Source organism: Lepidochelys kempii, chromosome 1 (assembly GCF_965140265.1).
Source record: "Lepidochelys kempii isolate rLepKem1 chromosome 1, rLepKem1.hap2, whole genome shotgun sequence".
Taxonomy (NCBI): Eukaryota; Metazoa; Chordata; order Testudines; family Cheloniidae; genus Lepidochelys; species Lepidochelys kempii.
In genome coordinates this window covers 54,914,669-54,930,273 of record NC_133256.1, presented here as the reverse complement: position 1 = coordinate 54,930,273, position 15,605 = coordinate 54,914,669, and the positions used below count along the sequence as shown (strand labels likewise).

Below are 15,605 nucleotides of genomic sequence, written 5' to 3'. Positions count from 1 at the left end.
TCAGAGCACTGTACAAAGACTGGTCCTGGTTACCCTCTTGTTAATACAATGTCATACAGGTATAATTCTCCTTTGTGAGAGACAGCTTCCTTCCATGGAGTCCGTTCTGATTTACAGCAGTGTGAACGGGTCCATTCTCCTTCAGTAACTTCTGAGATATGTATTCATGCATGTAAAGAGTTCAGAATATTGAAGCAGAGATCTGCCATGTGGATCAGAGGGGTCCCACTATTGCCACTGGATTGTAATTATTATGGAAACTGTTACTTGGGGGTCTGATGAGACTAAAAACTGTTTTTAGGGGCTCAGGTGGCAGTGGTGGTCAGAGGCATTCTGTCATTCTTTCAAATGAGAATCCTGGTACAGTTATCTGTAGCTTTGACATTTCACGGTCAGACCTTTGCCATGTGCTTTACAGGGGGCCATATCTTAACATTGATTTGGAAGCTGGAACAAGTGCCAAAGTTAGCCCACCTTCTTGGTAAGCATGGTGTCCTATAGAGAGCACAGGGCCCCCGTGCTTTGGGACCTGCCCTGGTTACCTGTGAGCTCTCTGGTAGGTTTTAAGGTGCTGGCTTTGCATTATGAAGCCTGAAATGACCTGGGAACGCCTGCCTGAGACTGCATCTCCCCATTATATTCTGCTACAGCTGCAGTCAGCAGAAGTGCAGATGCTAAATCCTCATTAATCTAATACAGAATGTGGGGTGTTCTCTGTAAGGGCTTCAGGGAAGCGTTCCCTCCAGTCTGATCTAGTTTGCATTTGTCGTCTTTCAGCACACACTGCACTTGTTTCACCTGGCCTTTGAGAAGAGGGACGGGGTTAATATGCTGACCAGCATAATGGAGTGTTGGTATTTTTGCTCCAGAGTGTGTGAAAGGGGGGGTTGATTGAACTGTGTTTTGAGTTTGTAATTCTAAATAATTGACAGGGCACTTGGATCCTCTAGGAGGACACATGTTGTTTATTCTAAAGAAAGTAAATTGAGAAAAAATATGCTGTTTTTAATCTAAGAGATTGTATTTTATTAGGTTTGTTGGTATAGGGCTACATCTACACACACATTCTATTCTTTCGGGCTGTTTTTTCCTTGTGTTGGCCCTTTAAATGCTCTGCCAGTACCAGCATGTTCTACTAGCAGCAACAGCAAAAATCAGATAGCATACAGACGTTTTGTAGTATTCCCCCAACATCTGAATTAGTCAGGCCTTCAGAGGAATATCTGATGGCTGCTTTCTGAACCATTAGCAGTTATGTTCTAAAATAATTCTAAAATGTTCTAAAATATAGAACAAAATTTCTGGGAAATATTCCAAGATAACCAACTTTTGACTCAAAGTCCAGACTATTTCAGTACAGGGCAGGGGAAAAATGCTACTTTCAGAAATAAAGGAAATGTGTTAAAATACTCTCTCTACGTGCACTTTCAAAATGAGACTGATTCCAGTAATATGTCTGGCATTTTGGTGAATGGGGTAGTGTATTGTAAGAAGGAGGGTGTTTGTATATAGAGAGGCTGCATTACTGTCAAAATCAGTAGAGGGACAGATGTTCCACCAGAGCTGGTGAAAAAGAGCTGGAAGACTGGTGGCTGAGATGAATTACTGTTATGTTTCCATTTAACTTAACCTCTAGCCAAAAGTTGATTAGAATCGTTCGCCCATTTGTCATGGAGTAAAACGAAGTGGATGATAAACTTCCCTCCTTTCGCTCCTAGAAGTGACACAAGTGGTTATTTTCAGCCTTTATAACTTGTCAGCTTGGAAGTTTAAATTTATAAGCAGAACCTTTAGACAAGATGACAGATTATGAGTCACAATGATTGATTTTAATCACTGCTAGATTGCATACTTCCTTAGGAAATGGTGGCACTTAAAACAAAATCATGTTGTATTTTCTTCTTGTACTCCCATTTTGCAACCCCTTCCCCAAATCTTGGCTTGAAGTGGGGAAAGCTGTTTTTGAAGAGTACTTCTCATTCCATTGCTCACTCCAAATCTTTAGGTCTATTTCAGGTCCCTTAGAAGCTAAGGGACTCTTCCCTCCAAAAGCAAACTTTCTGCTCCAACATGAAGGAGAATTAAGCTTTGAAGGAGATGCCAGTCTCCCACGCAAGTGGCTGTGAAGAAGAAACCTCCTTTTTTATAAAGGTATCTTAAAAGCTCTGCCTCCCTTAATGGTAAGGACATTTATACACTATAACTTATTCTCCTACTGTTCTTGTTGCAAGCAAAGATCTTGCATGAACTCAGGGCTTGTCTTCATGAGCACCTAATGCATGGCAGGCTAATCTATGGCAGACTTACACTCCAGCTTGATGCAAACTCGGCATTTGTGTGGACGGCAAGCCCTCAGTTGGGCCTCAAGGAAAAGATCCCATCAAACACCCCATTCAGAACAATGACTCTTTACCATCAGGAAGAATTTATCTTAACATCTTCTATCATTTGCTCCTGCTAGATATTTAGAGACTTAGTCGTATGAAGCACTTTCAATGTCTGTAACTGAATAACTGATGATGGCTTGCTCACCCAGATTGTGGCAGTTAGAATATCTCTTTCCTCTAGAGGCAAGAAGATTAAATCGTAGTTTACGTCACCCTCCCACCCTGTTGATTCGTATTCTGTACAGAATACGATACTTCAAAACTTGAGATCTTAAACTTTATTTTGTTTCTAGAATATGCCCTGCGAATTCTACTATGCAAACTAGATCAAGGAGACTGTTTTAAATCCAGAATGAAAATCCTACTTCAAATCCAAACTCTGTGCAGCAGCCCCAACTTTCTGCATTTTCTGAAATATTTTAATCCTTAATATCCTTAATCCTGAGCAATATTTTCCGGTTTAAAAAAAAGAAACCACTTTGATCATCTTTCATAATGTCCCTTGGGGGATAAACAAACTTTACTGTTGACTATGCAATTACAGTTATCTTTTAAAGAGCCTTCCTCCTTTTCTAATCCTGAAGCCAATCTGTTTACCCCTGGGGGAATGTACTAACTAACCCACTCCAATAAAAATGCGGTCAGCCACCCTTTTAAATAAGAGTCTAAGATGGAACCTACCTCTGGATATCTGTGTCCAAACTGTATCGTCTGTCAAGTGGGATTATGAGATCCTTGAGCCGAAGTCCATTTTTTCTGCCTCTTCTACAACACTGAACACTCTGTTGGTAGCTAAAATAAATAATGTGTGAGGATAGTAGATTCTGAATCTGCTCATCGGATGTCAAGAGAGTACTATTAGGATGCCTATGTGGCCAAATTCAAGATTTTCAGATGGGAAAAGATTAAAATGAAATTCACAAAGGATGTTACTTTAATTAAAATTTTGAGGGAAAATATTGGCCTCTCTATCTCAACTTCTATTCAGAGGTCTATCTGTGGCAATGCTGATGCCTATACTGCACCAAATAAGACAAAATCATTCTTGCCTACTCAAGATTCTTCTCCCCAGTTCATGAAGGCTTTTGTAGTGGATTCAGCACTGGAACAGTCTTCCAAGGGAGTTTGTGGACTCCCCATCATTGGAAGCTTTTAAGAACAGATTGGGCAAACATCTGTCAGGGATAGTCTAGGGGTACATGGTCCTCCCTGAGCGCAGGAGGCTGGAGTTAATGACTTCTCAGGGTCCCTTCCAGCCCTACATTTTTATCATTCTGTATCTAAAACCAAATCAGACTGATGTTTGAAGGGTTCATCATAGCAAACAGTGTAGGTAAGAAGAGTCTATCAGACTTCTGAAGAATTCAGTTACCTTGCCAACCAAAAATTTGTTTATAGCAGCAACTTCCATCCTGATAGGTAGTATGTGTAACCAATGTGGGCATTCAGAATTGTAAGTGGATGTGGAAGAACTCTATTTAAACAAACAAACAAACAGCTTTTTGTTTACAACCCATTGTTGCTAGCCACAGAAGAGCAACAACCAGCTATCTTGGGGTCCATCTTTGTCAAATGTATCCGCCTCCGATTTAAGTAGTGATAGGTCTGATCCAGATGCATTTCCCTAAACACACATGCACCTCGAGTGGTCAACTAAGTGTTGCCAATTTAGTTGTTTTCCAACCCCCCCCCCCTGTAAATTCAAACACCTCTTCTAATTTCAATTCCTGGGGAAAGGACTGAGGAAATAACCCTTACAGTTTGTGGCAGATGTGTTCTGAACTTTGTGGGTGACCTCTATCTTTATGATGGACGAAGCCAGAAAGTTGCCTAACAACAACTGGAAATCAGTTGCTTTTACAATAGAACCATATTCCATGAAAATAGCAAACTAATATAGGGTTAGAAAAATGAACATTTACCTTTGTAGAGTTTTTAAAAATGAAATCCAGTGTTCTCAAAGTGGAGACTAAACAAAACATATAGGTGCAGTAGGCATGAATTTTGTGAGCAGGGCACGCTATATTAAAATACCTGTCCATTGGAGCAACCAATTCAATCATTTTTGACAAGGATAGGGGAATGAAAATGCAGTAAAAGAAAACAATGGTCAAAAGTCAGAAGGGAAGCAGAAAATTAAAAAAAAAATGTTGGGGAAACACCCAAGAATGTATAAAGGAGAATACAAAGCAAGAATGAGATGTAGCTGTGGATTTTGTATGGAAAGGAAGAAAAGATGGGTGAAACACAAAGATAAATACTATGGATTGTGTTCAGGTTAATGGAACCTTCTTTCTTATACATTGCACCTCCTGTTTTTAAGAAAGGAAAAGGGGGTTAAAGTTTGTGTATAATGATAGTTTGTCTATTTTATATCTCTGTGTTACACAATGGATAGATATTTGCTAGTATTAAAGCATAACTAGGTAATCAATACATTGGTAATCCTTAGTCTGTTTTCACCTTTGCTAGACAGTGACCATAGTATTCCCTATACCAGAACGCCATAATACTTTGTTACAAAAGCATTTGAAAAGTCTTTGACTGAAGACTAGTGATTAGTATGGTCATGTTTCAGAGTCGCAGCCATGTTAGTCTGTATCTGCAAAAAGAACAGGAGTACTTGTGGCACCTTAGAGACTAACCAATTTATTTGAGCATAAGCTTTCGTGGGCTACAGCCCATTTCATCGGATGCATAGAATGGAACATATAGTAAGAAGGTGTGTGTGTGTGCAAAATATATATATATAATATACACATACAGAGAACATGAAAAGATGGAGTAAGAGGCTAATTAATTAAGATGAGCTATTATCAGCAGGAGAAAAAAACTTTTGTAATGATAATAAAGATAGCCCATTTAGACAGTTCACAAGAAGGTGTGAGGATACTTAATATGGGGAAATAGATTCAATATGTGTAATGACCCAGCCACTCCCAGTCTCTATTCAAACCCAAGTTAATGGTATCTAGTTTGCATATTAATTCAAGCTCAGTAGTTTCTCGTTGGAGTCAGTTTTTGAAGCTTTTCTGTTGCAAAATTGCCACCTTTAAGTCTGTTACTTAAAGGCCAGAGAGGTTGAAATGTTCTCCTACCAGATTTTGAATGTTATGATTCCTGATGTCAGATTTGTGTCCATTTATTCTTTTGCCTAGAGACTATCCGGTTTGGCCAATGTACATGGCAGAGGGGCATTGCTGGCACATGGTGGCATATATCACATTTGTAGATGTGCAGGTGAACAAGCCCCTGATGGCATGGCTAATGTGTTTGTAACCTTTGACTGACAGGCTGTAATATTCATTAGTCTGACCTCAATTTTAGTAGATCATATCCAGTGCCTTGGTATAATGGCCTCTTTTAGAGGAAGATTGTTCTTTTACTATGGTGAAATGGTTGTCTGAGAGGCATTTTACTGTAGGCTGATTTTGGATTAAAGTGGCCTCCATTTTAAAGAGTTAACATAGACCTACAGCTGCTTCACAGTGAGATCTGAGATTACCCTGGTTATTCTGTGAAATTTAGAAGCTATTGGGAAACATTGGCTTTTTTTAAATAACAAGCAAGTCTCTAGTCAAAAAATGGCTTTTATTATTTTTATATACAATATACTTTGCTTTACAAATAAGATTGTAGCACTAGTCTACCATTCATTGTTTTGGCAGTTCTTGCAAATTGGATACCCCAATACTCTGTAGCTTTTAAAACTTCATTTATTTTAAACATTTTTACTTATAGTCTCATTTTCCCCCTTACTCTGTGCTACCTTCACCTATTTCAATCTCTATGATCCTCTCCCCTTTCACTGGAGTCACAATAAGGATGATTTTCCCCCCATTGTCACTGTTACACTTTTTTTTTTTCTCATGAAGTCTCTCAACACTTGCTGTCTTGTGAACTTTTAGCTTTCTTTCACTTGCTCATGGGTGTTGACTAAGCCTGTACCCATTTCATGCACCTACAGTATTCCCCATGAAAGGACTCAATGAGCTTCAGCCCCAAAGTTATGCCATACTGCCTGAACGTGTCACCTTCACTTGTTTTTTTGTCTAGTCCATTATAAGTCACTTTTTTAGTGTCTGTGCCCACCTTCAATCTGAGAATGAATTCATGTGATCCTACCACAAAGCACAAACTCTGAGATCTGGGTATTAGGCCACTGCAATCCAGTATCACAAGACTTCTATCTGATTCTTTTTATTGAGGTCAGTTAGTTTCCCATATTTTGATCTGTTCTTTCTCAAAACGCAAGCAGACGAAGGACACCGGTGCTCCCTGTAAATAGTAACGTGCGTGGGGTTTGCTGCTCTGTGTTCCAAAGGCTGGAGACTGTTCCTCGGGTTTTCTTGAATGCTGATATTTTCATAAATAGTTTTTAAACTGTTAATGTAGCTGCTGCTGCTGCTTTTTAAAATCAGCACAAACCTGAGCAGCATTGAGAGGCTGACAACCTCCTCTGATACGAATGCTCCTGCAACTGGCAAAACAAGTGCTTGAGACTGAGGATCCAAACCACTCCTCCTTTCCCACTGAGAGAGAGCTTGTAATAATCCATGGCATCCCACATGTACACAGATGTAACTGTTCACAGCCTCATGTAAACACCAAAGAAGGAGAAATATTGAGTTTAAGGATGGTAAAATGGGATATAGAATCACCAGTGGTATGAAATTAAGCAGAAGGAAATATGGCCTTAATATCTATGAAAACTTCCCAACACACAGATCTGTTGAGATTTAAAACTAGATGAAACACAATGAGGAATAATCTATCACAGGTAAGGGTTTGGACAAGGGCTGTTGCATCTCTAAATTGAATTAGAGGTACCTGGGCTCTGACCTATTTTTAACCAGGAGAGGGCAGTAGTATACAGAGACACACATTGAATTGAAGCCCCAGTTGGCTTGAGAAGCTAAAGTACTTGGGATGCACTTGATCCCAGGTCTCCCATTCCCTGGCATGCATGTTGTTGGCTAATAGCTAAATCATTAACTTGGGCCAGCTTGCTTTTAAATTTTTTGGTTGCCAGTTTTTCCACCTCCATTTCATTCAAAGTCACTATTGTGAAATCACTTATTGGGCAGATTGCAAAGGTGAAATACTCTGCTAGTAGTCAAATTTACTAGTCAGTTACTTATTTTAAAGGAAACCATTTATTTGTATTGGACAACAAAATACATATAATAAAGCTAGTGTTGAATTTGAACTTGGTAGAAATTTTTCATTTTATGTAAATTAAAATAGAGAACAGACTTATTTGCAAATATTTCACATTTCTAAACATTATTTTATTTTTAAAGGAGTTTATTTTATCAGAAGATTACAACAAGATGACACCAGTGAAAAGTTACCAGGGTAAGAAATGCAATCAGTCTTCGTTAGCAGAGTTATATTTTACGTTTGTTAATGTCATCAATTGGTTTTTCAAAAAAACAAACCTTTTTCTCTTTTACCGTAGAAAGGAAGAAAGTGTTATTTCCTATAATTCTTGATTTACTAATATAAAACCTTGGTTTGTCATTGGATTGATACTATACTGTGTTTATGCTGAGGTTACAGGAGTGAAAAAAACAATGACTTGTTTAAAATGTTTTAGTCAGAAATGTGTTGGTGTTTTTTTTCCCCTGGACAAATTCTTTAAAATCCAATCTTTCTATCTGAATCTTGGGCAGTCCAGCATATCTAATGAAGTGATCTAAAAATCCTGTCCCCTTTTATCTTAAATGCCCACATATATTTAGAGACCAGTCTCTCATTACATTTTGAAGTATCCATATCTTAATCCAAGATCAAGCAATATTAATCCATACCTTCCACCTAATAGCATTGTAATGTTCACTAATGGGCTCTTCAAAAAGACCTAGCTGTCCTTACTCTTGTTTGTTAAGTCATAAAAGTGTTTTATACCAGTATTCATCATAAATTCAATGTCAACGGATGACTATTGTGTAGTCTTTTTTTTTCTTGTATCTCTTCCTTTGACATGTAGGTAATGCTATACTGCATGGTATAAGTATGGTGTTTCCACATAGAAACCCTTAACGCTGTTAGTGTTCAAAAGATGAATGTGAATTATTTCAAAGTTCTGTATTTAGAAAGGTTAAAAATAAGACCATCATTCCTTCAAGAGATGATGCTTTGGGGGTCACTTTGTTACATAACCCTGAAAGCTTAAAAAGAATCTGGATCTTCAAGAATGAAGATGAAACACACTTTTGTGCTTTAAAAGTCTTACTTCAGATCGCTTTCACTTAAGCTCTCTGTGTGTTATAACATCAAGCAAGAAAATATAAGTAGGTTTATGTTAATGTGTACTGTACACAAATAGAATCAAAGTAAGATGTATGTGCATATCTTAAGACTCTGGATTGGTGTTAATTATAAAAAATCTTGTACTGCGTCATATCTTCTGACTAATGTGCTGTTAAGGCCCTGATCCACTTACACACATGCCTTAGTTGATTTAGATTAAAAATGTCTCATTGACTGCAATGGGACAATAAGCTTACATGGATGCTTTGGAGGCTGCAGGATCAGAGCCTAAATGAAATTCATTGGTTGGGGAGATGAATAGTGAGCTGAAATCTTCCTTGTCCTGCTACCCTACTACCTTTCTCAATGCCCATACATGTGTCTACGTTCACATACACTAATGTGTACATACAGATTTCTTGCTATTGCTGAATTAGTGTTCAGTACTGCCATTGCGTGAGAATGCTGCAGTATGATGCAGTGTAACTGATGCAAGGGAAATTCTCATATTTCCCCCACCCATTGCAGCAAGCTTACCAGAGGGGGACCACTCTCTGTATCTCAGTGAGATCAATAGATGAAGGCTGGCACTTCTGACCAATTAAGTACAGAGTGTATTGCCTTAAAAAAAAAATTCAGTCAGTCTTATGTGCTCTCAGTCCCACTTTCATGGTTACAAGATGGGTTTGGAAGCCTATAGGAATAGGAGCGGTCCAAACTCTATTGCAGGTTGGAGCAAATGCAGCTGGATGGGACATGTTCCTGGTACAGCTTAAGTTTTAGCCCATTTGCTACAGAAGTTTGGAGGCCACTGTTAGAGCCACATGTGTTAATTGTGTTACCAGGCCATGAGGAACCTGATCTTGAAAAGTGGGGAATCTAGTGACAGATGTTTACACAGATTTTACACCCTTGACTAGAACTAATCCCTCCATAGGATTCAACAGACAGTATGCATATATTTGTGTAGTGTATGCAACAACAAAAATCTGCCAGTCTTTATTAGAGGATTGTGTTCTGAGTAATTTTGCTTTTTAAAAAAAAAAAAAAAAATCTGTTTAGAAAACAGCTGTAAAGATATTTGATCTCTGTCCAGTGTCAACTTTCACATAAACTGATACGAGCAGCCTGCTTTGCCTGATGTATGTCTCAAGGTCCTAGAACTGTAGTAAACCAGTAGGTTTGTGTATTGAGGAATATGGCATTCACTGTTATGATACAGCTGGGAATACATCTGTAAGTTTTTTTTCAAACCACTTTTTTTTACTTAAATCAGCACTTCACAGTTCAGCCCAGAGGTCACTGATTTAAAGAATCAATGCTAGGGTGAGCTCTGTTTCTTAGGTTAAAAGCTCTTGAGGGTTTTATTTATGTAGGAGTACAAATCTATTTGTTCAGCTGTTTTAGTGATACTGACCAGCTGTGATCTTTATACAGCACATTTTTCAACATCCTGTTTCAATAATTTTCCTGTGTCATATGTGTGCGCAGTTTTCATGTGTACTGTTTCCATCTCACCTGTAACATCAAGTAGTCGGACAGCATACCAAACATCAAAGTCCTGGAGGTGCCCCTGCATGACTAGCATTAAATCTGTGATCATAGAGGGGCAACTTGGCTGGTCTGGTCACCTCGTGTGCCTGGATGATATGACTCCCCAAAGCCATGTTTTATGGACACTTGAAAACGGGACCACATGTGCTAGGAGGCCAGTGAAAGTGAAAAAGCACAGTCTCAAGGCTGACCAAGTCAACACAAATGCAGAGGAAACTGCTGCTGCCGATGGCAGCAGGCCTATTGGTCTGCCATTAAAGCCATGGAGAACAGCAGAACAGAAAACAACAAAGATAGGTGGGAGTAAAGAAAGCAGGCTGTGGCAAAAACATGCAGCCACATCTGCCTGGCGTGCAGACTCATTTGCAGACTCATTTGCAGATCCCTCATCGGTTTCCATTCGCACAAGGAGATGCACTGAAACAAACTGACTCTGATTTGTCATCTGTGACCAGGATTCCAACAGTGTGTGCACAGTGCTAAAACTCTTCTTTAGTTTAAGGCTGTGTCTACGCTAAATCTTCAGAAAACCTGTAATTGCACTTCCACCTGTGCAGTCCCACCAGTGATAGTAATGGTGGGAGTGTAGACAGGGCATGGGCATTTGTACCACTAAGTTATCTAAGCCTGCTCAGTAGGTCTAAAAATCCCAGCCTAGAGCCCTGCCCATGCTAGCATTCCCAGTGGTGATACTACAATGATGGGATTTTTCCTGAACAATGCAAGTGTGAGCAAAAGTATATTACAGTAGAACCACAGAGTTATGAACACCTCAGGAATGGAGGTTGTTCGTAACTCTGAAATGTTCATAACCAGGGCCATCCCTACCCATGCACAAAGTATGCAGCTGCGTAGGGCACAAGGAAATTTGGGGCACCACATTTCCTGCTACCCTGCGCAGCTGCGTACTGCTCCGCCCCAACCCCGACCCCACTCCCCTGCGGACTGCAGCAGGTGTCAGGCCTGCACTCACTGGCGGTAAGTAGAGCGACCCGGCCCCAGCCTGCTCCACTCCGCCAGCAAGTGCTGGGGCGCGGTTTCCCCCCTTCTCCCCAGTTCCCTCCCCCCACGGAGGCCTGGGGGGTTGTGTAGGGCACCAAAATGGCTAGGGATGGCCCTGTTCATAACTCTGAACATTTCTAAAATGTTACACTGTTTACAACTGAACATTGACTTAATACAGCTTTAAAACTTTACTAAGAAGAAAAATGCTGCTTTCCCTTTATTTTTTAGTAGATTATATTTAACACAGTACTGCATTTACTTTTTTTTGGGGGGGGGGGGCAGGGGAGTGTCTGCTGCTGCCTGATTGCATACTTCCAGTTCCAAATGAGGTGTGTGGTTGACTGGTCAGTTTGTAACTCTGGTGTTCATAGCTCTGAGGTTCTACTGTATCATACAGACATAAGGCTGGCAAGATTGAGCCGTTGCATATGTAGTTAGTCACATGGCCAATCCTGTTAGGACATCAGTTAGGCTTACAGGTGTGAATAAAGGCTTGCAGGATTGGATCCTAGAATTGGTTTGGTGGGATGGGATTAATGTTCATGGATTTTTTGGATAGCAGATGAGTGACTCTCTTCAATGTTATGTGTGTGTGTTGTTGTTTTTCTGCTTGATTTTCCAGCTCACCAAGGCAGGGTTATAATGATTCTGTTTGTCCTGGAGATGGAATGGGTGTTAAGCACGGGACAGGACAAGCAATTCACATGGCACTGCTCGGAGAGTGGGCAGCGGCTCGGAGGGTATCGCACCAGCGCGGGGGCCTGCGGCCTGCAGTATCCTTTGTTAACACCTTAGCTTTTCTCTGATTCTTTTGTCTTTGGTACGTCTTTGTTTAAAACAGCCATTTTCAGGCCTCCATCATCTTACCCATCTACCTTCAAAACCTTATAAGGAAATAATTTTTAAAACTCAGTTAAAAATTGTCAGCCCTCATAGCTTTGTCTTCTTTATACATGAGGTATATTTAGATTTAAACATTTATTTTTAAAAACTCCATGGCCTATTCATTCTTAAAAGCTACATCCTATTGTGGTCTCCTTAGTAAAATAGAGATTGATGGGAGCTTCCTTTAAAACACGCTTTTTCTTTTGGGAATTATAATAGCAGCAAAGTAGGTCAGTGATCAGGTCCGTGTGTGTGTGTTTGTGCACACGCATGGCAAAAATTAAATGACCTAATATGAAATAATGAGCACACATCCTCTACCTTGGAACAGAACAGTATGCTTTTGAAATGTGGGCTCAGCTGGACAGTAAATGATTCCTAAAATGTTATTCACAAACAGGTTAATTCTCCAAGATCTGCCCCTCTCTGCCTGACAAAAGAAATGTCGACTCTCTCCTTTTATCAGTGATACATTGTAAGTTTAAAAACTGTCTTTTAGAAAGACTAACACAAAGGAGATTTCAGTCAGTTGTTAGTGAAACTGTACTCTGATAGTGTCTACAGCGCAGTAACTGCTCCTTTTACTAGTTCATGAAAACCTAAAGATCAAATTGACTTGAAACCAATTTCTGTACAAATAAGTGGAATTGACCAGCCTTTTTGCCCTGTCCAGGCTGAGTGAAATGCAAAAAAAGTGTAAACGGTGAAGAATAAATTCCACTTCTAAAATATTTGCCCTCATTAGTGTTAAGTGTCGATTAACACAGGATCTTGTTGTCCTTTCTGCTGGATGGTTCCCTTTGGGGGTCTGGGAACTCTTCCCACAGCTTGGATACCATTTGAACTGGACCCTTAGATCATGTCAGAACGGCCGCTCCTCTGTTTGTATTAACACCAACAAATATAAGTAATAGGCTGGTAGCACTAACAACCCCTTTACCCTGTTAATTCCAGACTCTGTTGTCTGCTGTGCCTCTTGAATTCAGAGTACGTAGTTCTTTAGGTATGTCTACATTGCAGAAAAAAAACACCCAACAACAGAGAGAGACTCAGAGCCTGGGTCTATAGACTCACATTTGTAGGGTTTGCATTGCGATGCTAACAATAGCCATGTAGACATTCCTGCTTGGGCTGGTGTTCAGGTCTGAAATTCAACCCCCTTCCCAGGCTTCAGAGACCGAGCTCCAACCCGAGCAGGAACGTCTGTCGGCTATTTTTAGCACCGTAGCACAAGCCCAAGTCTGTACCTGGCTCTGAGACTCATTGTTATGGGTTTTTTGCTGTGTGAATGTACCCTTTGATTACAAAAGACATTCGTGCAACGCAGCCTGTCAATGCTAATAACCCATTCCTCAAATATCTGAAGTGCAGCTAAAATTAGATTGAGGGGCTATAACCTGTCAAAACGGATTATTCCAGTAATTGATTGTAATCTCGCCATGTTTAGACCTCACTTCAGGATGCACCTGTTCAAACTGGCAATTCCCCAAATATGTCATAAGACACAAAGCAGGTCTCTCAAAGAACAGCCACTGTCACCTACTTAAAACCATTTTAGAAGGAGGGAGGAGTCCTCTTCCTAGAGGTAACTGATGTGTCTATTTAAACAAAAAATCAAGTAACTGCTATGTAACTTCATAAAAATGCAACATAGTCTTATAGATACATCCTAGAATTCAGAACCTCTGTCGAGGCTTTATAAAAGATTCCTCAATGCTTTCAATCAGATTTGATGTTGAGACCCGACATGTGTTTATAGGTGATCATTCTGGGCAGGTAACGATTCTCAAACTGGAGCAAGAGAACTGCAGCCTTGTCACAACATTTAAGGGACATACAGGTAAAGTTTAAGGTTAAATAATCCTCTCTGGTTCTTCATATAGGCTCTGCATTACCATGGGATGAACTTTTTGAAATTTGTAAGCAGCTGTGATGGTTTGAATTGAAATGTCTGTATTTTGGGGAGCACAGTAGATGAGCTTAAACTGTCAACAGGTAAAGGGTGGTAATCCTGTATTACTAAAAACAGGAGAGAAGCCAGACTTAAATGGTGAAAATTCTGCACCCTAATTAAAGTACTTTGGTGGGAAAGTGCTGCAACAACTAAAGCCCTGATAGAGGAAGACCTTAGTAGATAAAGTCCTGATCCTGCTAACACATGCATGTGAGGATTCCCATTTGTAGTCAATTGAACTGCTTAAGGTTTAGAACGCTATGCGCAGTGTTTCCAGGATGTGACAAGAAGCATGTAATGAGTCGATGTTTAAAAGTACAGTACACATTGCAGGAGTTGACTGGTCACTTTGCTCTTGGGGCTCTCTTACAAAACACTTAAAAGCATTGTCCTTGTGGTTGGTGTGTTAGCCCACCATATAACAGGTGCCTATGGAGAGGGGGGTTGATAGCCCATTCTTGATTGATCAGTTTCTTTTTCCCCTATGGCCATTCTTTGGCCTCAGTGGACCTCCATATTGGCCTACCACTCCACTTCAAACCAGTCAGCTGGTGTGGAGGGTGTGGGAAGTGTTTTGACAGCCCTCAGATTTATTAGCTTTGAGGCAAGGCTGCTCAGTTCTCATGCTGCAATTTTTGTGGTGGCATCGCCTCTCATTACTCCCCAGTGTCTCCACTGTTAATCACAAACTGCCTGCAGGGTATGGAGATGGGTGGCCACACAGCAGCTCTTTGACCACTCATGAGGTGACTTCGTATCCCAGGACTTGTTTACTATTCACTGGGCTCAGCCTGCACGAGCTAGAGAGCTGGGACTGGGCTCTGCACCAACAGAAACACAGGATTAGAATTTGGCTCTGGTTTCCTGGGCTTTTCAGTGGGGCTCATTCTGTGCCAGACCTTTCAGCTGGGAAGTTCTGCAGTGTGGAGGTGCACGTGCAGGATGTGTTGGACGTGTTTAAACTTAAGTCACATCTCTTTAAATTGGTGAGACTCACTTTTTATTACATTCTTTCCTTCCACTTTCAGTTGTAATTAAATAACTGTACTGTCTTTCTCCTGTTTTAGGTGGTGTCACCGCGCTTTGCTGGGACCCAGTGCAGCGAGTTTTGTTCTCAGGCAGTTCAGATCATTCCATTATTATGTGGGACATAGGAGGAAGAAAAGGAACAGCCATTGAATTACAAGGACACAAGTATGTTGGAAGAGTTTTTCCTTCTCCTGTGTTTAGGGGAGAAAAACAAAATTCAGGAGCCACACTTGGAAGCAGAACCAAGGAGTATATTCTTATGTCTATGCATGGGATTTATGTGAGACTCCCTGTATCTTTGTATATTACCAATATTAACTACGTTTAATGAAAGGTTGTTTGCCCCATAGGGTTCTATCTTCCCCCCTTGAGGGAACACAGGATTCAGAGTACCAGCCTCTTTAACTCCATGCTAACCAAGTATTTTTTTAATGTGAATGTATGTAGAATCCATGCTGTACCCAAGGTGCTCTGTCTAATTAGCCATCATTTGTCAACGTGTTAAATGCACGTTCCTAAGCATCAGCAACTGAGCA

The 15,605-nt window shown here is 40.3% G+C and overlaps 1 protein-coding gene across 6 annotated transcripts in view; it reads left to right on the top strand.

Moving 5' to 3' along the window:
- Nucleotides 1-15,605, top strand: part of WDFY2 (WD repeat and FYVE domain containing 2) — a 148,585-nt gene that overhangs the window by 76,162 nt on the left and 56,818 nt on the right. For all 6 annotated transcript variants that reach the window (XM_073343033.1, XM_073343043.1, XM_073343052.1 and 3 more), the window contains exons 4-7: nucleotides 7,691-7,745; nucleotides 11,824-11,974; nucleotides 13,814-13,926; nucleotides 15,108-15,234. In XM_073343033.1, the coding sequence (XP_073199134.1) occupies nucleotides 7,691-7,745; nucleotides 11,824-11,974; nucleotides 13,814-13,926; nucleotides 15,108-15,234 (446 nt within the window). The remainder of the gene's footprint in view (nucleotides 1-7,690; nucleotides 7,746-11,823; nucleotides 11,975-13,813; nucleotides 13,927-15,107; nucleotides 15,235-15,605) is intronic.